Source organism: Corylus avellana, chromosome 6, assembly GCF_965113065.1.
Source record: "Corylus avellana chromosome 6, dhCorAvel1.hap1.2, whole genome shotgun sequence".
In the NCBI taxonomy this organism is placed as follows: Eukaryota; Viridiplantae; Streptophyta; class Magnoliopsida; order Fagales; family Betulaceae; genus Corylus; species Corylus avellana.
The window spans coordinates 25,616,097-25,638,498 of record NC_142495.1 but is presented as its reverse complement, the minus strand read 5'-3'; the positions used below and the strand labels follow the sequence as shown (position 1 = coordinate 25,638,498).

At 36.3% G+C, this 22,402-nt stretch overlaps 2 protein-coding genes across 5 annotated transcripts; one reads left to right on the top strand and one right to left on the bottom strand.

The window, feature by feature from the left end:
- Window positions 1–2,368: 2,368 nt before the first annotated feature.
- LOC132187636 (serine/threonine-protein kinase PCRK1) lies at window positions 2,369–6,089 on the bottom strand. 4 transcript variants are annotated; one of them, XM_059602019.2, is made up of 6 exons: window positions 5,844–6,089; window positions 5,539–5,680; window positions 4,422–4,835; window positions 3,780–4,040; window positions 3,515–3,637; window positions 2,369–3,117 (listed from the first exon to the last, which is right to left on the bottom strand). In XM_059602019.2, exons 3-6 carry the CDS (start codon window positions 4,809–4,811, stop codon window positions 2,599–2,601), a joined length of 1,293 nt encoding a protein of 430 aa, XP_059458002.2. In that variant the 5' UTR covers window positions 4,812–4,835; window positions 5,539–5,680; window positions 5,844–6,089; the 3' UTR covers window positions 2,369–2,598. The 4 variants fall into 4 exon arrangements, with proteins under 4 accessions (XP_059458002.2, XP_059458004.2, XP_059458000.2 ...); XM_059602021.2 differs by lacking the exon at window positions 5,539–5,680; XM_059602017.2 differs by lacking the exon at window positions 5,844–6,089 and having other exon boundaries at window positions 5,539–5,790.
- A 3,728-nt stretch (window positions 6,090–9,817) lies between these two features.
- Window positions 9,818–21,095, top strand: LOC132187080 (ABC transporter G family member 24). Its single transcript, XM_059601247.2, has 14 exons — window positions 9,818–10,290; window positions 10,607–10,683; window positions 11,431–11,703; window positions 12,254–12,317; window positions 12,414–12,560; window positions 12,781–12,815; window positions 13,936–14,009; window positions 14,308–15,230; window positions 16,704–17,000; window positions 17,772–18,266; window positions 19,512–19,660; window positions 19,961–20,250; window positions 20,348–20,481; window positions 20,700–21,095. The coding sequence occupies exons 1-14, from the start codon at window positions 9,983–9,985 to the stop codon at window positions 20,854–20,856; spliced, it is 3,423 nt and encodes a 1,140-aa protein (XP_059457230.2). The 5' UTR covers window positions 9,818–9,982; the 3' UTR covers window positions 20,857–21,095.
- The last annotated feature ends 1,307 nt before the right edge of the window (window positions 21,096–22,402 follow it).

Sequence of the window (22,402 nt, the reverse complement as noted above, 5' to 3'; positions counted from 1 at the left end):
TCTCCTTTTCGTACATTTGCAATTGTGCAGTGCGCGCTTAAGTTATCAAACAGCCAGCGGCCTGACGTGGCACGTAATAAGGTTATCTTTGAATATACAATATTGAGAAAATAAATGTAATAAATACTAACGTGCAAAATATTAAAACTATTTAATTAATTAAAAAATTATACTTTAAGAATTGTAAAAGATCGTCATCCTATATAATTTATTTATTATTATTATTATTATTTTTGGTAAGTATACATAATTTATTTATTCATGTGTGAAATCGCAACTATTAAAGGCTACGTGGTGTCATGCTAGCACCATAAATGAGGGTATTTATTTTAAAAATATATATTTTTAATTTTGGTTTAAAAAAAAAAGTTTTTGACATAGCGTTATTCTTAAAAAATAATTCTAAGTTATCATCTCTCGTCTCACTTTCATATTACTGAGCTAATAATATGGCAGTCTCATCAACCCTTAGATTTTATATATATGAGAGAGGTTGATCCAAATAGGCATTCATTAGCCCAATAATATAAGAATAGGATGAGAGATAAGTGTTTATAATTATTATTTGATCTAATATAAAGGAAAAAGAATGAACTTTTCAGATTTTAGGTGTGTATTATTTTCTAAAAACCAAGTGAGAGAAATAAGGGCCACTTTAACGTGTGAATGTAAGCCATAGAATGTGAAACCCTTAGCAGCCAGAGAGAAAAGCGAAACCCTTCAACCACATAGGGGAGGAGGGTTGGCCGTTTAGTAGCCTCCCTCCTCCTCCTCATCCTCCTTGCTTCGGTGCCTCCTCTCTTCTCCTTCCTTGCCGCTCCTTTCCCCCTTCGTTTTTCTCCGTTTTTGCCCATTCCCTACCGCTTTTCTTCCCCGCCTTCATTTTCTGCAGCGGGCTCCTTGGCTTTGTTTTGACTCTTTGTGGGTTCGAATTTTGTCTGTGGTCGCCGCCGACCTGTGTCGCCGCTTCGTTGCCCGCTATTAGGGTTTTCTTTCATGCGTACCCACCGCCTCGAGCTCCCACACCCCTGACGCGGCGGTTTCTGGCGTGCACGGGTCGGGCTCCCTTCTGGCTACCGTCTTCCCACTTTGTGCTCATTTCCCCTGTTTTTGTGGCTCCTTCTTGTTTTTTTTTTTTTCTTGTTTGTAGTTGTTTTCAGGTCCTGCTTTGCCAGTCTTCTCCGCACCTGTTCGCCGCCCACCGTCCACTGTTGGGCCTTTCAACCCGTCCCCGCCACGATGAGCTTCCAACGCCCCTTGGGTTTTCGGTTCTCGACGTGTGCGTGATCAGAGTGTGCTATTTTTTTCTTATTTTATTTCCCTATTCTCTTGCTTCTTTAAGATGTATTTGTGTTTTGGCATGTGTTTTTTTCCTGTATTGTTTAATTTTCATGTTTTGTTTGGTTTGTAATAAGGTTCTTTCCCCTCTCACTCGATCTATGTCGCCTTCGGATTAATTAGTTTTGGTCCAGGCCTTTGGGTTGTGGATGTGATCATTATCCTGGCCTTCGGGTCGAGGAGGAAGAGTTTCGGCATGAGAGTCTTTCCACTCTTAGGGTCGAGGAATAATTGCTATCCATGCATTTGGTTGAGTCTGTCTGTTACAGATCTAGTATTAAATATGACTTTAGTCATAGGTTAGCTGATTGATCTCGAATCTTGTACTAAACTTGATAATTTTATAGCTTTATGCTATGGTTGCTTCAGAACTTTGCTCTGTAATGTAAGAGTTTTATGCTCGTGGTATTATTGAATAAAATGTTATGTTTTTCTATAAAAAAAAATAATAATAATAAAAAAAAAGAACTTTTCTAATATTTTATTGATAGGAAAGAAAGGGCATGTATAATATATATTAGTATATATACATCCATATTGAATTGCGGATACAAAAATGATAGAAATTGATATCTAACGGGAGATAAACATAGGAGTTAACACAGTTCGATATAGTCCCCAAGAAGTAGATCAATCAACTGGAGATCACGTATTATGAAGCGAAGATCGCTAATTCGAATCGCTATCCCTCGTCCCCTAACCTTGTATAGACATGTTAAAAAAAAAAAAAAAACACGATTTGATATAGGTACATTGGTTCCAGTATAACAAATAAGATAATATAAATATAAAAAATAAAAAAAAGGGATGAAGGGCATCATAACATAATGATGATTTTGGCTTTGTTTGGCAAAGTATTTTCCTTAAATACTGTAGTTAATGTGAAAAAATAAAATGACAAATGAAAAAGTCAAAAAGTCAAAAAAGTGAATTATATGATAAAAAAGTTAAAAAAAAATTAGAATGTTTTAATATTAATTTTTTTTTTGGGGGAAAATGTGATGAATAGTAACAAAGGAAAAACAAAGGCTTTGCCAAACAAAGCAGAATCACCATTCATCATGGAAGTAATTCTGAGTCAAACTGTAAAAAGGCAACTTTTGGAAATGTACATACACTCGTCTATGTTGATAGAGATTTACACTTCAATTGCACAATACATATATAGAGAACAGAGTAAATTTTCAGAGTTGCCTTATGGCCTAACTGGCATGTGCACCAATTGGGTGGGATGATTCCTTCATTTCACCCCAACTATGTTCAACATGTCCTGACAACCTTAGGTCTCCATGCTCCCCAATTCAAACAACCTTTTTCTCCAACAATTGGATCCAAAAACCATCTCCGTAAACGTTCTCTTTTGGACTCTATGGAATCATCTTCTGAAGCCAAACTCTTCATGGGGGGTTGGGGGCATTCAACATCTTCTGTGTCCACAATTTGATTCACCGTCTCCAAGACTTCGCTCATTTTGGGGCGTGATTTAAGCTGCCGCACCAAGCACCGGTTGGCTATGGCAGCTAACATTTGGGCCGACTTGAGCGAATACTTTCCTTCAAGCCTCGGGTCCAAAATCAGCTCAAACTTCCTCGAGTTAGAGAGGTGTGGCTTGACCCAATCCAACAGTTTTTGCTCGTTTTTGGGGAGGTTCCGATCGAAAGGGCGCCTGCCAGTGATGAGTTCATAAAGGAAAACTCCATAGCTCCAGATATCACTTTTTGATGTAAGATGCCCAGTTTGAATGTATTCAGGAGCCGCATATCCAATTGTTCCTACAACCTATATAAAAATTAGGAAAATTGGTTCCTCTATTTCTGTGAACTAACACCAACATACAGAAAGCATATAAGTCATGGTTTATTTCCAATTTTCCATAATGGTTCCAGCAACAAGAAGAATAAGATATGCAGAAAAAAGTGTAAATAGACAAGTCAACATTCGAACACATGAAACAATAGATTATCCTTTGAAGTGCATTACTAGGATGATCAAAATAACAGGGATTTTCCAAGTTAGAAAGAAGCTAGATACTTTTAACGAAAAAGATCATTATAATAACAAATGTGATCAGAAATGAACCATCTTCTGCATATGGCCTGCATCCCTATTTAATACTAATTCAAGAATAATTTGAAAGACATGTGAGAACCAACTTGTGCAAGTGTAGCAGATTTACCGCAGTCGAGACATGACTTAATCCATCTGAAGGCCCCAGCCTAGCCAATCCAAAGTCCGACAACTTTGCATTCCATTGGTCATCCAAAAGTATGTTTGAAGACTTGAAATCCCTGAAAATAATCTGTGCCAATAAAATTTTTATAAAAAAAAGGACTTTCTTTTTGATCCAGAAGCTTCAATGTATAATGGCTAATCTTTTTTCTAAATAGTTCTACTAAATTTCAGAAAAATCTCATATCCAGACTCAAAAGAACATAAAAGACCTGAAAATCCATTCCTTCATGGAGGTATGCTAAGCCACGAGCAGTATCCTGGGCTATTCTCATTCTTGTGGTCCACGGAAGAGGTGCATGAAACCGGCTTGATAAGTGATCCTGCACACTCCTGTTGGGCATGTATTCATATATCAGCAGCCTCTGGATCCCTCTTTCATCATCCTCAGCACAGTAGCCCAATAATTTAACAAGATTTGGATGTTCAACAACCCCTAAAACATTTACTTCTGTCACCCACTCTTTATGGCCCTGTCAGACAAGATATGATATCAACAAAATCATACCTCTAAAAGAGGCAGTCAAGTATTTTTAAATGCTACAAAGACAGACATGTAAAGAAGAAAACAATAACAATAAATTTTCCTCAATACTTTTTCTTTTTAAACTTCCCCAATAAGAGGGTGAGATGATATATGACAAAAACATATCTATTGCGTTTTTGGCACTCCCTACATAAAGCCTACATGTTAACACACAAGTTCATTCCATTACCATGACAAACATACAAATATATGTATGAAAATTTTCTAATTTTCCTGCAGCCAACATTACACTAGTGATTATTGCATAATGAGATTTGAAAGACGTACATTTCCACTCAAATACAGAAAGAAGATGAAGAAAACTTGCCTGCAATCCTCTTTTACTTAGTTGTTTAACGGCAACATCTATCTTTTTGTGCGGATCATCTGTGCTCCGGATCACAGCCCTATATACTCCACCAAACCCACCCTCTCCAAGCATGAGGGAGCGGCTGAAATTCTTAGTGGCCGTCTTCAACTCTGAGAATGTGAATTCTCTGAGATTACTTTGTCTTTGAGACAAGATTGCAAATGACTTAGCAGAGGATGCTGTGCTAAATTCTGAGACATTCTGAGAATTAAATTCAGATCCAGACCTCCTTGGATCCTGGTCCATTGACATGGACGTGGAAGTGGACCGAACCGAAATGGACTTTGTAGTCCCTGGTGGGCCTGGTTCCTCATTTTTCGCTTTGTTGGACAAACTAAAACACTTCATAGCCCCTCAAAACTGAATGCTTCACTGCACATCAAACAATTGTATTATGGTGGGAAAACAAGACCAACCCAAGAGCAAATGTATGTTTATAAGTCGAAGTATGTTTATGAAACTCAAAAACTGTATTTGAAATTTCCCTTTCACATAGTTAGATGATTGTAATATATTTGGCTTAAATGTACCCCATGAATTCAACACGACAATAGGGAAGCTATCATCTTTTGATGAAAACAAATTAAGAAGTCAAACCTGCCATACTTATGAGATTTTGTAAAACACTTTGCATATATAGCTCATCTCTTTTGAATTTCCTGTTCCTCTGAGAAAATCTTTTCATACAGAATCAGGGCTGAGCTTAGAAAAATGATCCCCCATTTCTATTGCAGACTCCAAGTTTATCAAAACGGTCAAATATTCAAATTGGATTCCTAGAACAACTTCATATTTCATACGCTATACTCTAGAACTCCCTTTCAGTAGTGATTTTACGGAACCCATGTTCCAACTTTGATGAGTTATGCAGAACACTTGAGGTGCAAGAACACAAAAAAGTAGGAGGAAATTTAAATTCTTTAGGGGAACAGTCAATATTTTGAAACCCAAAATTCCATTTTCATTGAACTCTCTTGAATACTCACACTCAACGACAAAAAAAGTTCAATCTAAGAAATTTAGCATTCGAAAACACCAAAGTGAAAAGAAGAAGTAGACGAAGACAAAGACATACCTCTCATATAAGTCTAATAGATAGAACTGAAGGAACAATTTGAAAACACTCACACAACTTCATTTTCGGAATTCTTAAGAGAAACCCAGAAGCCGAGGGAGGGGTTTGTGTGTGTGCAAGAACAGGACAAGCTCTACATGATCTGCGGGAAGTCAACAGAAGGCAGCTGGAATTCAGGTTACCAACCAAGAACCCCATTACATTAAAAAAGAAAAGAGTAAACTCACCTCCCCTCCCCCCCACAAAAAAAAAAAACAAAAACAAAAACAAAAGAATAAAGAAAAAGCAAGAGAGCGTGTGATCACCAAGTGGTGTGGTGTGAAAAAGGGTTTGCGGTGAAAGCGAAAACCGAGTGAGAAGATGGTGGCTTTTTCCAAAAGAAAATCATAGATTAGAGACACGGCAGTATATGACGGAGACCGAGTTATCTTTAATGCATTGGTGATTTTTAAAGGCAGATGGAGGTTGAAAACCATTGGCAAGGTTGTCTGATTCTGTACATTGATGCTTCGTGAACCTGTCATCGCCACAAGGGCAGCTTCCAAGAAAACATTAAATGTTGTCTAGCCTTGGAAAAGTCTTATTTTAAATATAAATCCACTAAATTAAAAGCTTTGACTTTCTAGAAGATAACTGCAAAAGCGATAAAAAAAAATTGTGGAAGAGTAAGGGATTTTGCCATCAAAATCTCATCATATTGATTAGCACGAAGAGGGCCATTCTTCATCGCCACAAGGACAGCTTCCAAGACAACATTAGACGTTGTCTAGCCTTGGAAAAGTTTTATTTTAAATATAAATCCACTAAATTAAAAGTTTTGACTTTCTAGAAGATAACTGCAAAAGCGATAAAAAAAAATTGTGGAAGATTAAGGGATTTTGCCATCAAAATCTCATCATATTGATTAGCACGAAGAGGGCCATTCTTCCTTTTCTCTTGCAATAACGAATCTCATCTTTGTATTGTTTACAATATTAATAGATCAAGAATGTAAAAGCTATTTGTTTAAGGACTTTTTTAATTTTTTTTATACTACTATTGGATTTTATTTTATTTTATTGGATATTATTATGGTTGTACACGAAAAGTTAAACTAAGTGATAATTTATTTAATTTTTAAATAATTTTGTATCAAACAATTTTATGCACTTAAAGAGAGAAACATAGATGTTGAAATAATGAAGATGCAGAAATATGAGAGCAAGCAAGAGAGAGAAATAACACAAAGAACTTATGGGTGGTTCGGTGTTAGACACCTACGTCTACCACTTGAAATACTCCTAAAGGCTACATTGTGCTAATTAACTTTTTTGATTTGTCTACAATACAAAGGTCTCTATTTATAGGATATTGTCTAAATATAAGTATAGTAATCAAAGAAAATTGATTTGATTACAATCTCAATATTTGATTACAATCAAACCATAAATAGAGAATATTTGATATCAACCTCATTATGGAATATACGGAAAATATATATTATAACATCCCCTCAAACTCAAGGTAGAATATTATGGAACCTTGAGTTTGAAATCAGAAACAATGATGATGGCAGTGGTGGAGGCGGGGAACAGGCCGTAGATGATGACGACTGCCGGAGGAGATAGAGGCTGGCGGGCGGCTAGCGACGGCGGCATGTGGGTGGTGAATGCAGATTCGAAAGGATCGACAACAGGTCAGGGCTGACAATAAACCAAACTTCAAAAGGGGCCGACGACGGGCCAAAATCCAAAAAAAGTCTGACAACGGACTTGGGCTAACAATGAGTCAAACTTTAAAAGGGGGCTGATAATGGGCCAGGGCTGACAATGAGCCAAAAATAATAATAAAAAAAGGCCGACTACTAGCCAGGGCCAACTTGGGCCAAAAATAAAAAGAAAATGAGCCTACTTGAGCAGTTATCAAATCGGTGCACCGAACCTAACTGACGATGTGGCGTGCGTGATGTGGTCACTTTTGGACCGCATCTTTCTTTCTTTCTTTGTTTCACTCAACGCCACACGTAGCACCCTAGCTTTTTGGATAACTGATAATTTAATATGGTATCAAAGCTAAAAGTCATGAGATTGAACCTTGACTCCGTCAAATCACCCCCCATTTAAATTAAATATTTCACGTGTTGGGTCTCACTATTAAAAGGGAGTTTGAGCCCACACGTGAAGGGGTGTTAACGTGTTGATTAAGTGATTAAATTTAGCTCTTCTTATCAGTTTAAACTTTTATGATAACTGATAATTTAACAATAAAGATATATTGGGAAGCATACATAATGCCTATTATTGGGAATCCTATCAAATTCTTATCAATTTTCAAATGTGTGTGCACTCACATTCCTGAAAATTTATATTCTTATGCATCACATTCCTGAAAATGTGAATGAATAAAGGAATGTTATATTTTGCAAACCAAACATCACATTAGGGATTACTACCCGTAATGGAAAATTGGACCAGTTGTAATGGATCAAATCTCATGATAAATCTCTTCTTAGAGCATTAGTAACTGATTAGCTATTTCTATCTATATATACCTTAGCTAGAATACCTTTTTTTTTTTCTTCTATTTTAACTACAAAAATGTCAAAATTGTCGTACATCTCACTCTCTAAATCTTTATTTACTCTATTAAACTAATATTTTACATAATTTTATAATTATTTTTATTTTATCAAATCTTTCACTCTCTCCTCTCTCGTGTTCAATTAAATCACTCTTTTGTGAACCACGCTTGATGCTCGTTATTTTGCTCGCCTCCGCTCGTTGTTGTCCCACCGCCACTATGCTCACCACCAAGCTTGCCACCTTGCATGTGCCGGTCGCTTGTGGCAGCCGGAGAGAAGAGAGAGATAGAGAGGATAAATAGTCAAGAGACAAAGAATGTGTGTGTTATGAGAATTTAAAAAAATGGAGAAGCTACAATACCAACCCAAATTTGGGTTGATATTGTAGCTCATTTTGACTTTAGCTTAAGGATACATGATGGGTGTAGGGTGGTTGGAGTTCTATCTAAATTTTACATAGGATCATGATAATGATGGGTGTGGGATTGTTATATGGGTTCTATCCAAAATTTACATAGAATGCAAGGATGCATAAACGGATGTGAATGCTCAATGTATTTGGATCCATCTCTATACTTTTTCCTCTTATTATGGATAACTCAAATAGATACTAAGATTACCTATCTCTTTAATTTTGTCGAAATATATATAAAATATGAAAAAAAAAAGAGCGAAAGCGAAAGCGAAGAGATACGTATGAGTTACATCTTATATATTTACGGTATGAAACAATGACACAAATTTCCTCCAAATTTAGAGAAAATTTCCTATAACATATTTAAATAAATGACAAGTGTCATTCAAAATCTTTGATTTTTTCAAAAATTAATGTTTAGATTCATAGATTAGTAGAATAATAATAAATTACTCTTAAAAATATTAAAAAAAAATTGCGAGAGATGATACTTGTTACCTATTCAAGTAAGTTGAAGGTTATTCATTTCAAACTGATTTGAAATAAATTTCTTTTAGGGTTTAGGGAAAGAACAAACCCTATCTATTTATAGAGAAACAATAAGCAGTGATTAATACATTTTAAAGTAGATATAAATTACTTAAGGAAAAGAAATATAATAAAGGAGAATAAAAATATTATAACATAAATGGAAAAAACTTATTAAGAAAAATATTGATAACTCTAATTTAAAAAAAGAAAACGCTATATTTCCTCCTCTAGTTCTTCTTCCATCCCACACCTTTCAAAATTATCATTGAATCCATAAGGTCATTTGCTTAAGAAAAATAAAAAAGATTGCATTGCATGTACTAATATTAAAATCTACACGTAAAAAATATTAAAATATTAATTAAATAATTAAATTCACCATTTTCTAATTTAACACCAAACAACATTTTAATTCCCCTTAAGTATTGTATATATGCAACAACAATATTATTGGTATTGACATAAAATAGTACACAACACAACCTTCCTTTAATTATGTTATGAGATGAATAATATAAAGTCTTTTTCAAAAAAAAAGAAAAGAAAAGAAAAAAGTATTGTCTTTAACCTGTTTTCATCCAAATGCTTTACTTTCTCCACTTCTCGTATTTTTAATTTAATTAAACTCTTGAGTTTTGCTTAAGAAATGTTTTTATAGGTTAAGAATATTTGTTTTATATGTGTACTTGTTCCTTCCCATGTTCGATTTTTTCTCGTTCCAACCATAAAAGGACAACAAAAACCGAACATGTCTGATAGCCGGCAAACGCAACTTACGCAAGTCGTCAGGACGTGTTCTCCTTCTCCCCAGTTGGTCCCTCCACACTCCCTCCACCTCTCTCTCTCTCTCTCTCTCTCTCTCTCTCTCCATGTTTGACCTCTGATACCACAGAGAGACAGACAGAGCAACCACATTGTGCGGACTCCATTACCCTTTTATGAGCTCAACATATTTGATTCATAGTCTCAATACTTGCCTCCCAATCCCCATATCTTCCATTGCCCAAATGAGCTTAAAGAAGAAGGTGAAGATATTCAAGTTGTGGGCAACTCTCGCTTTAGCCACTGTGGGTTTGAGTTTGGTGGGGTTGGTCCGATGCCAAGATGTGAATGACTACAATAGCCAGTTCGACAACCCTGCGGCTCTTCGGCTTATCACATCGGTCGTCTACAGCAAGGTTTCCAATCTGACGGCTGCCATTGGTCAGGATTTCAGCAACCGCTCCAGCTTCTGCATTAAGGATTGGTGAGTGATTCGTTTTAGCTTTCCTATTTTTTTGGTTGCTCAGAAAAGCATGAAAAGAAACGGAAGTAGAATGTTGAATCTTGTTATTTTGATTTCATTCGGGTGTGAACAGTCAACTCAAGTAAGCAGTTGGATGAAATTCATATATGAGAGTTTTTAAGTATCAACCTTTTTAATTTCCTTTCTTCTGTTGCAATATTTCGGCAAACTAACAAAGACTTGATTTTGATTTTTTTAACATTTTCAAATGTGTTTACAAGTACTATAGGGTTCAATTTTGCTTGATTGGATTTTAAAGCTCACTTTATTGTTTCAGGGATGCTGATTGGAACCGAGCATTTAACTTTTCATCCAACTTGGACTTCTTGGCTTCTTGCATTCAAAAGACCAATGGTATAAGTAATATAAATAATTATTAAGAAAAAAGTTAATGCTGCTCTTTTCATTTTGATGGGAAATCACAGATCGTCAATCGTATGCTCTAGATTCTTGTTTTCTTTTGTTTACCTCAGTTTTTTTGGCAACCAATTGAGGTGTTCATTTGTCAGCCAGAAACTTCACATTGTTATTGCACTGATGTAAAACTCTGAAAGATTACTGATGTTGTGGTCAAAAGATCACAGAGGCACAAGTTATTCATGCCTCATTTGATTGGCTAGATGGAAGTAAATGAAAGTACAGTGTCATAGGGTTTGGGATAGTATGGGTTTTGCTAGATTTCACATTTTCTTGTGAAATTTCAGTAATTATATGGCACATTGGGTTCAACATAATTTTTTTGGTTCACGCTATCTTTAATAAACGTTAACTTATCAGAAAAGATGCCATGGTTAACACTCATTCAGATTTTATATGCTACTAAAGAGACTTGGTTTGCCTGCCCTCAATTTCTTTTAGCTAGTAATTGCTAAGGTGCTATCTATAGCACCGGTGTGCTCCTCATCCTGCATTGCCTTGGCAAGTTCATGTTTAGGCCAAAAGGACAATGTGCACAAGGAGGGTCTAAAAAAATCCACCATAAAAAATATGAACAACATATGCAGTTTTTTCCCCTTGCTGAATATTCTCAACCAACTAGTAAATCTTTTTTGGTTATAATTTGTATCTTCTCATATTGTGGTGGTATTCATTGTTCAACAGGAGACATTACACGGCGGTTGTGCACAGCAGCGGAAATAAAGATTTACTTCAATAGTTTCTTTGAAGGATCTGAAAGTGTAAATTACCTAAAACCTAATAAGAACTGTAATTTAACCTCGTGGGTTTCTGGTTGTGAGCCAGGATGGGCTTGTAGTGTTGGCCCAGATCAGCAGGTTGACCTTAACAATGCAAAGGTCATCCCTTCAAGAACTCTCGACTGCCATGCTTGTTGTGAGGGTTTCTTCTGTCCTCATGGTATTACGTGCATGATACGTAAGTATTTGAGAATCCTTTACATGTTTTCTTTCTCTAAAAATGACAGTAGCTTCTAATTGATAAGCCTTCAAATACCGATTCATTTATAGACATCAATTGCCATAATAAATTGGTGATTCTAAGTTATTGAATATAACCCCAAGGGGTTGGCCCAAGTGGTGGAGGCCTTGGTCTTGAGGTGTTATCCCTTCAAAGTCTAAAGTTCAACACCTCATGGGTGCAAACAATCCATTGGGGCCACACCCCCTTGTGAAAAGTCAACGATTTAACTAGTTCTGTGTAGGAAAATTTCTGAGGATGTGGTGCACGGAACCGGGATTTACTCTGTAAGGGTGGGTCCGAAGGACCCTACCTTGGAGAGGTTCCCCGACAAAAAAGAAAAAAGTTATTGAATATAAGGTTACATTTAAATTTTTACCCTTCGGATAAAGAACTTTGAAATGTCATCTGTTTTCCTGCTTTAAAGTGCAAGATGTTCTTGATCTTGGTTAAAAAATGTCTCTAATGTTTCTTCCGGTTTTTTCCATTTGGTATCATATCCTTGAAGCTTGCCCACTAGGTTCCTATTGTCCCCTTGCTATGCTCAACAAAACAACTGGTGTTTGTGAACCGTAAGTTCGTCTTCTAGCCCTAATATCATTTTTATTTGTCATTATCTTAAATGTTCAATAAGAATACCACTTACATATTTCTATATGTTTCTGCAGATATCTGTACCAACTACCTCCAGGGATGCCAAACCATACTTGTGGAGGAGCAAATATTTGGGCTGATGTTGGTAGTAGTAGTGAGTTATTCTGTTCAGCTGGATCATTTTGTCCAACTACCACCAGCAGATTAACTTGCAGTAGTGGGTATAAGTTTTTTCCTCAAAGTTGGTCACTTAACAACCTTGTCTAACGTTTTGCTAGTTTTAACCCGGTACCATTTGTTACATCACGTTTCGACAAGAAAGTATGGATATACAACTTTTATTTTATTTTGCCTTTGAATATCTTGTATAATAATATAATTGCTTCTTTCTGCCTCCATGAATACCTTTCTAATGCTATTTTTTTCTTCATGAAATTGCAGACATTACTGCAAGATGGGTTCTACATCCGAGAAAAGTAAGCTCTTCCACCCCCCCCCCCCCCCCTTTTTTTGATAAAACTATGAAGTTGCTTATGATAGTATAGTAATAATTGAATGCTTGCAAGAGAATTTTTATTTTTTTTAAATTGTTCTTTTTTTTTTATAAGTAATTGCATATCATAAATAAAGCGCAAAGAGACACAACCCTAGTACACATGGAGTATACAAGAGAATCCTTAATATGAAGAAAAAAAAAAAAGAACAAAAATTCAAAAAATCTGCATTAGAAACAAGCAAGCTAGGATGTGCAGCTATCCAAAGATGTACGTGTTAAACACAATCTTCTGCAACTCTGTCTCCAATGTCTCTACATTTTCAAAAGTACCGAGCATTTACGCCAAAGACACCACATTAAACACATCAGAGCCAGGCTCCATACTTCTTTAACTGGATTGCACCCAACCTGACCGCCCTAGTTGTTCAGCAAATCATTGACCCGTCTTAGCATAATCCACTCTACACCAAACAAATTAAGAATATAACTCCATAGTTTTCTCACGACTTCACAGTGAAGCAATAAATGGTCAATGGACTCCTCACTCTTCTTACACATGCAACACCACTCAACCACCGTAACATTCCTCTTTCTCAAATTATCAAGCATTGATATTTTCCCTAATGCTGCTGTCCACAAAAGAAAAAAACTACCCTCGTAGGTGCCTTGACTCTCCAGATACTCTTCCATGGAAAAGAAGGACCATCCTGACTATTTAACACTTTATAGAACGACTTCACTTCAAACTTACCCCATTTGGAAGGGCTCCAACCTAATATATCCTCCTCTCCATGTCTTAACTAGAAAGAATACAACCTCTCGAAGAAAGAGAGTTACCATCTCCACCTCCCTTTCTTGAATTGGTCTAGTAGAAATTACATTCCACTGGATAATCCCATCTTGAAATTGCATATTATCCGCACCCACACATCTTTTCTCTGAACAAAAAAAAAAAATTGTTCTTAGTGGTGTGTAGGTGAATTTTCAGAATTTACACATTTAATTTTAATTATTATTTCCCAATTACTGTATTTAGGAGTTCCATTTCACTATTATGCTGGCTGCAAGGTATATTTAACACTTTGCCAATTATCTTTCAGGCTGCTTCAAGTTGACTTCGTGTAATCCAAACACTGCAAATCAAAATATTCAAGCATATGGAATTATGCTTTTGGTAAGTTGTGCACTTTACTTCTGAATTGTAAAGTGGTTAATTGATCTTGGATGGCTCCATGGCTCAGCATAATTTTTTTTTCTTCTAACAAACTATGTAGTCTTATTGCTATCGCCCCAGAAACCTTTAAGAATATTTCTCAATTTCAGTTTTCATTCTCTTGGCTTTCTATCTTATATTCATATTTACACAATAAGTAGTATGCTGTTAGCTCTTACGAAACCATGATTAACATCAGGACAACAGAAAGAAAAAAAAAGGGTTAGTTGAAATTAACAAGTTTCAATTACTTATGCAGGCTGCTTTAAGTACTCTGCTACTCATCATTTACAACTGTTCTGACCAAGTTCTAACCGCTAGGGAAAGGAGACTGGCCAAATCCAGGGAAGCAGCAGCCAGAAGTGCAAGGGAGACAGCAAATGCACGCCAGAGGTGGAACGCAGCAAAAGACGCTGCTAAGAAGCACGCAAGTGGATTGCAAGCTCATCTATCACAAACTTTTTCTCGAAAAAAAGGAGCAACACATACCGAAAAACTTAAGTTTTTGGATCAAGTTAAATCTGAAATGGATGATGATCCATTGCCACCGCCACATCCAAGTACTTCGGGTGCATCTCTGGCCTCAAGTGCATTATCAATAGAAAAGAAAACGGAACCCAGTGACCTCATGCAGGTGATGCACAAAATTGAACTTGACCCTGATAGTTATCCAGGTTTCGATATTGGAACTGGAGATAAGAGCATTCAAGTACAAGTGCCAAAGGGTAAACAAACTCATAGCCAAATTTTTAAGTATGCATATAATCAACTTGAGAAAGAGAGAGCTCAGCAGCAAGAAAATGAGAAACTTACCTTCTCAGGAGTAGTTAAACTGGCTACTAATACCGAAATTAGGAAAAGGCCTCTAATTGAGATTTCTTTCAAAGATCTGACCCTTACCTTGAAAGCAAAAAACAAGCATTTATTGAGGTGTGTAACTGGGAAAATCAAGCCTGGCCGCATTACTGCGGTCATGGGTCCATCTGGGGCTGGAAAAACAACATTTCTTTCTGCTGTAGCGGGAAAAGCAATTGGATGTAAAATGACTGGTTTAATTCTTATAAATGGAAAGAATGATTCAATCCACTCTTATAAGAAAATCATTGGTTTTGTGCCACAAGATGATATTGTGCATGGAAACTTGACAGTGGAAGAGAATCTCTGGTTCAGTGCAAAGTGCAGGTACACCTCATTTATCTCCTTGCAGATTCATGCTGCATATCATATACTCTTTATATTATCATCTTCACTTGACGGATGGTGATTTGGTGCCAAAGTTTATCATCAAACTGCCATGGATGAAAAGTTTATGACCAAAAGGCAATAAACTTTTTTTTTATTTTCCCATACTAAATCCTCTAAAGTGTTACATGAAGTTGGGTGCAGTTATGCTGGTGATTATGCATCATGATTTAAGAACAGCTCTTTTGAATGGGAAATTAAAGCCAATAGCTTTACAATTTTTAATTCAGTACAGGTGCTTTTCTTCAATGTTAGCAAATTTTCAGATTTTGAGTTTCTACTACCTAGTTGAATTAGTTTTAATCTTTTTCACTGTGTTACACAGCCGAATAATGGTGCTTGGTTTAGGAATCGCAATAAAAGCGTGACTCAAAAGTTTTGTTTTGTTCTATACATATAAGTAATGAAAATTTTATTAAAAAAGCGTAAGGCACACCTAAGTATACATGCAGTATACACAGGAAGCACCTAACAAAACCCTTAAACCCAACTAGCACACCAACCCGAAACCCACAAATCACCAAAAGCCCTCTAACCCAAAACCGACACGAAGCACTCAACGCTACAGTATGTGAGCCCTGCTTTCCCACGCCTAGAGGACTCAAAAGATAGTAACATGTTGCCTGATGCTGCCGTCTTATTTCTTGTATTTCACATTTTATCATTGCTGAAGCCCAAATATAGCATGCTGCTATTGTTTCTGAGATTTCTGTTTGACTGGATGACTGCTTTGGGCAGTTTACATGCTTCCTACTTTTTGGAGTACTTGGATCTTTTAAACTTTAGGTTGTAGGTTTTAGGAGGTCCTTTTGTATACTCCTTATGTACTTGAGTGGTACCTTTTTGTTTTCATATTTCTCGTGATGAAATTTTTATTTTAAAGAAAAAATGCATAAATTAACACACTTTGGTATGTTACAAGCTTAGCTGTGTAATTATCATCCCATTGCATGTTATAACCACGTGAGATTGAAATCACAAGTCACTATATACGTTGGCAACATTTCTCAAAGTATAATCGATATCATCATTTATATAGTAGTTTCTTCTTTGTTATTTTAATTTTAGACTGAAATATGAAGTCACTTAATAGCCTTAATCCCTTGTTATTTGAGCAAAAGTACCAGAAATAGCAGGTATGAATCCCAAAGAAGTATAACCATACTCCTATCCTACAGCATGGTAATAGAGTTGATCCAAAGTGCATTTAAATGTTTCCCTTCAGTTCAGGGTTTTAATACGGTTTCCTATTGTAGGATGCTATTTTTTTGAGATTGTATTTGCTTGTCTTGCTCTTTTCTACTTGTGCACTCTGCTTAACTACGTTCCGCATGATGATTTTTCTGTCAATCTTCCTGTATTAACTGCTACTATTTTTTCTTTTCTTTCTTTGTGGACTTCTGATTGTTGAAGACTATCCACCGATTTGTCAGAAGCAGATAAAGTTCTAGTTGTTGAAAGAGTTATTGAGTTCTTGGGGCTTCAGACAGTGCGGACATCCTTGGTTGGAACGGTGGAAAAGCGAGGAATCTCTGGAGGCCAGCGGAAGAGAGTAAATGTTGGATTAGAAATGGTCATGGAACCTTCACTTTTGATCTTAGATGAACCCACATCTGGTTTGGACAGTGCATCATCTCTGCAACTTCTTAGAGCACTTCGACGTGAAGCTCTTGAAGGGGTAAATATCTGCATGGTGGTTCACCAACCAAGGTTACTTCTCCAATCACATATCTGCATATTTATCGAATTTCAAATGTTTTGCTCAATTATCTATACAAGAACAAAAAGGCATCTTTGGTGGGCAAGGTGGGGCCCTTTAGTTAGATTCTTTCCATTGTCCAATAGAGAAAATATCACCTTTGGCTTTGAGCATATAGCGAAGTGCTAACAGTTATTCTGATTTTTTCACATGTTAAGCCGATAGATATTTTGATAGGTGGATAGCTGCTTATGTTTCTCCTTTAGTGATTAGTTATGATGATTTTTTTGTCCTGTTTGCTCCTACTAGTTAGGTCACTTCTCTTGTATACTTCCTGTATAGATGGAGGTGCCTTATGCTTTTAATAATATCTCGATTACTTATATACCAAAAAAAAAAAAAAAAAAGTTGAAATTCACACCAGTGAGATGTATTTATGGACAACTAAAAATGAAATCAATTTGGAACTTTTTAGAACTAGAGTCTAGGACTACTTTTACATCATAGCTCAAAGAGGTACTTAAAGTATTGCTTTCTACAGCTCATGAGGAGTCTGTGTAGGCTGAGCACTTTAACCAAAATAAAAAATAAAAAACTAAAAACTTATCAAAAAGGAGTCTGTATAGGCTAAGCAGGCATGTCTAATTCTCATAAGCTATAACCTGGGTTAAGAAAATTATATTCAAAGCTCATCTTAGATTCTGTGGTGTATTTTTAAGTTTGGTTTATTGTAGGTGCACTTTTGTTCTATTATCTATTAATGGGTGAAATTTCTGCTTCAGCTATGCCTTGTTCAAGATGTTTGATGATTTGATACTTCTAGCAAAAGGTGGTCTTACTGTCTATCATGGACCAGTGAAGAAAGTTGAAGAATATTTTTCTGGCCTTGGGATCAATATCCCAGAGCGTGTAAATCCTCCAGATCACTTTATTGACATTTTGGAGGGTATAGTGGTACCTGGAGGCAGCTCAGGAGTGAGTTATACAGAACTTCCGGTCAGATGGATGCTTCATAATGGGTACTCAGTACCCCCTGATATGCAGCAGAATGCTGCTGGACTTGCTAGGTCTTCGATGGATGTAACTCCATCTAATGGAACAAATCCCGCTGGTATTGGAATGGAGGAAAATTCTTTTGCTGGAGAGATATGGCAAGGTGTGAAAAGTAATGTGGAGATGCGGCGGGATAAGATACAACACAATTTTTTGAAGTCCAAGGACTTAACAAGCCGGAGGACTCCAGGTGTACTCCAGCAATATAAATACTTTCTTGGGAGGTAAGCTGCAGCTACCTTCAAATATCACAAATTTCAGATAATTGATTTGCAGAAAGCTCCAACATGGTTAACATTTCCAAAATTCTATGTATTTATATGCTCTTCATCAGAATTGTTAAGTCAATAATGTGTGCCATATGCTGTAAGACGAAAACACTGGTCTAACTCAAAGGCTAAGAAGTCATGTAGTTTGTGAAAGAAGAATCATTACACATCCTTTGAGGACACCTTACAAACCACATGTTACAAATTTCAGAAACTCAAAAGTATTTTAAGATGGTAAGTAACTTAGAAACCTAGGACCATGACCTTAGGTGGTTAGATTGGACCTTGCAAAACCTAGGGTTGATTAAGTTGTGAGAATACATGAATAGTTAGTTTTTAAACTTGAAAAACACTCTATTTTTGCAAAATTATTTATTTACGTTAAACGGTACTTTTTGCATTTGAATGGTAATTACGAGGTGTTGCACAGATTAAATCGTTTAAAGCACTTGTATATATATAATGATATGCATACGTATATGCCCAATGTTCTAATAAATTTCAAAAAAATACTGAACTTTATTAATAAAACGGAAATGTCTTACATAATGAAATTGGCTTTTAGGGCATAATCCCTATTCCCTAACATGATCATGAGTGCAATCAAGGCATTCCGGAGCTCAATTTTGAAAAGTCTTCATGACCTTGCCCGGTTTCCCTTCGATCATGCTTGCGATCAAAATGTTATGATTTGCATATTGAATGTTGAAAATTATCTTGATCAAATGAGCATCGATGTAGGTTGTGATCAAGAACTTTTGTTCCTCAAATTTCACCCCAGTCTTGAACCACATTTTAAGACTGACTTTAACCCTAAACCTCAACTTACAACTCAGCAAGTTTTGACATTGAATTAGCCGACACTAAAAACCTAGCAAATGTGATGAAATTGTTCCTTCTTAAGCATTTTTAAACAATTACAAAAAATTTTCTTCCATTCCCCTGTATGGAAAATCAGAAGGAGGGTAAAAGGTGTAGTCATGCGTCTCAAGTTTGTTGGTAATCCATTAAGTCAATATAATACGGAGAATACTTGGGCTTTTACTTCTATATTTCATAGCAAAATGTTTTTTCTAAGAATATTCTTGAAAACATAGTCACATGCTTCTTATGATATGACAGTTAAGAATTACCCAACCATGATAAGTTCCATAGACTTCGAGCATCTTTTTCATCTTCTCTGTTCCCACGGCATTTCAGGGTTGGTAAGCAGCGACTACGGGAAGCTAGAATACTAGCAATGGATTATCTGATCTTATTACTTGCTGGAGCTTGCTTAGGATCACTTGTTAAAGTGAGCGATCAATCCTTTGGTGCTGCTGCTTATACTTATACCATCATTGCAGTTTGTAAGTCCAAAAAATTCTCAGTTGCTCACTCCACAAGGCTTTTTTTGAATTTGCATTTTGGTGATTATGAACACGAATTTCAATAATATTGGTAGATACTTTTGCCTCCACAGACACTTGTGTTATTAGTACTCCTAAAACAACAAACTGCAATCTTCTTTATATGGCCTGAAAACTGTAACAACAATCAATAACTGCGTCAAATGTGGCATTAATGAATTAGTCTGGCTAAGTCAAATAATATCACCTATATATGCTCAAAGATAACTTCCTTACTGGGATACTTGTTGCTGATTTCAGCTCTTCTATGCAAAATTGCGGCGTTGAGATCCTTTTCTCTGGACAAATTACACTACTGGAGGGAGAGTGCCTCTGGAATGAGCAGTTTGGCTTATTTTCTCTCAAAGGATACGATTGACAATTTTAATACAGTGATCAAACCTGCAGTATATCTCTCTATGTTTTATTTTTTCACAAACCCAAGATCTAGCTTTGCAGATAATTACTTTGTCTTGTGCTGTCTAGTGTACTGTGTAACTGGTATAGCCTATGCATTGGCTATCGTATTCGAACCAGGCACAGCCCAGCTGGTGAGTAATAGAAGCACATTTTGAAAAATTGATAGCTCACCAATTTGACCTTTTTTATATCATTTAGTTCTTACTGAAAAGGTACTGTTTCTTGCAGTGTTCCGTTCTTCTTCCAGTTGTTTTAACTCTCATTGCAACTCAGCCAAAAGATAGTGAATTTATGAAGATTTTAGCTAATTTGGGCTACTCTAAGTGGGCTTTGGAAGCATTTGTCATTGCAAATGCTGAAAGGTAAGGCATAATCACCCTTCCTCTGAATAAAGTAACTTTCCAATGTGTATGATGTAGATCTTGCATCCGTTCTTTATGCAACATGCTTGTGGTAGAGTCAAACTAAAGAAAAAAATAGATAATATATATATATATATATATATATATATTTTTTTTTTTCTCTCTCTCCCTAAGAGATTGCAGTTTCCATGATGCTACTTCTCATCTTTGCCCTACAGGTATTATGGTGTATGGCTGATAACTCGTTGCGGTTCGCTTCTGAAAGCTGGATATAACCTTCATGATTGGACTCTTTGTATAGGCATCCTCATCCTCGCTGGGATAGTTAGTCGTGTGATAGCATTTTTTTGTATGTTGATCTTCCAAAAGAAATGAGAGATCAGGCTTATAACCATTATTTTGCTGTACTACTTATACACACACAGCCATGGAATGCTGCTTTGAGAGGATTGAATTAACCATTAAATGTCTCATGAAAATGAGATGAGGATGCTCAAAATTATCAGTTCAATCTTGGCTCACATTGACAGGAGAAATCATGTAAAAGGCGTTTTACCAAATCATTTTGAATGTATATAATATATAATTTAATGGTGCAATGAGGTTTTGTTACTTGTAATATTTTGAATTTGTTGAAGCTCTAGAGAGTGCTTTATGTGGGAAGTTATGCATTGAAATCTAGTTATGTTTCTGTTTTGTGTTTGTAGAGATAATGGTTTGATTTCGCTATTGGATGCAAGACATTATTAAAATCTTGATTATACAAAAACAATTGTGTCCAAGCTTTTTCCAACAACAGCTTTTGCCAAAAGTGAGCTGAGAGCTTCCGCACATATAAGGAAAAGGTAAGGAGAGATTGGATCCCCTTGTCTTATTCCACGGGTAGGGGTAATTCGACCCATTGGGATACCATTTACCAAGACTGAAAAATGAGCTGTTCTCACACACATCATAATCAGATTAATCCACTTATAATCAAACCCCATCCTTCTCATTACTTCATCCAAGAAACACCATTCCACCCTGTCGTAAGCTTTGCTCATATCAAGCTTAACTGTCATTAACCCCTTTTTCCCATACATTCGGGAATGCATGGTATGAAGGGTTTCATACGCAGCAAGAATGTTGTCCGCAATCAAGCGCCCCGGGATGAAGGCACTTTGATACGGTGATATGATATCTGGCAAAACCTCTTTGAGCCTATTAGCCAAAACCTTTGAGATAATTTTATATAAAACGTTACATAGGCTAATTGGGCGATAATCAGTAACACAAATAAGATTCTTAGACTTGGGAATGAGAGCAATGTAAGTAGAATTCAATTCTTTATTCAAAATGCCGGAATTTAAATAAAGAAACACATCATTGCAAACCTCCGTTCCAACTAACGCCCAATTCTTTTGGAAAAAACAGGCATTAAATCTATCCGGACCCGGAGCTTTAAGGGGCGCCATTTGATGGAGAGCGGTACAAACATCTTCAGCCGTGAAAGGCTTTAACAACCTCTCATTCATTTCATGAGTCACCCTTCTATGAATAGGCTCCAAACACTCCTCCAAACCAGACGGGTGCCCTGTAGAGAAAAGATGGCTGAAATAATCCACAAATGCATTGCCAATATCTTCTTGAGACTCCCATTTTTTTCCTTTCATATCACACACCATCCGGATTTTATTAGAATTCCGTCTTTGGCTTGCGCAAGCATGGAATACAAATCTGGACTCACGTGGAAGGAATACAAATCCATGACATTTACCCATCATGTGAGTGGATTAAATATGCATGCATGCAGTTTTCCATGCATGGGCTTGTAATTAATTTTCTTAAACTTGTCGTATGAATTGGAAAAATAGGTTGTTAATGAATCGCTAAGACTGGCCAGTGTTGCTCCTGGGATTTTGCGAAGAATTTAACAATTCAA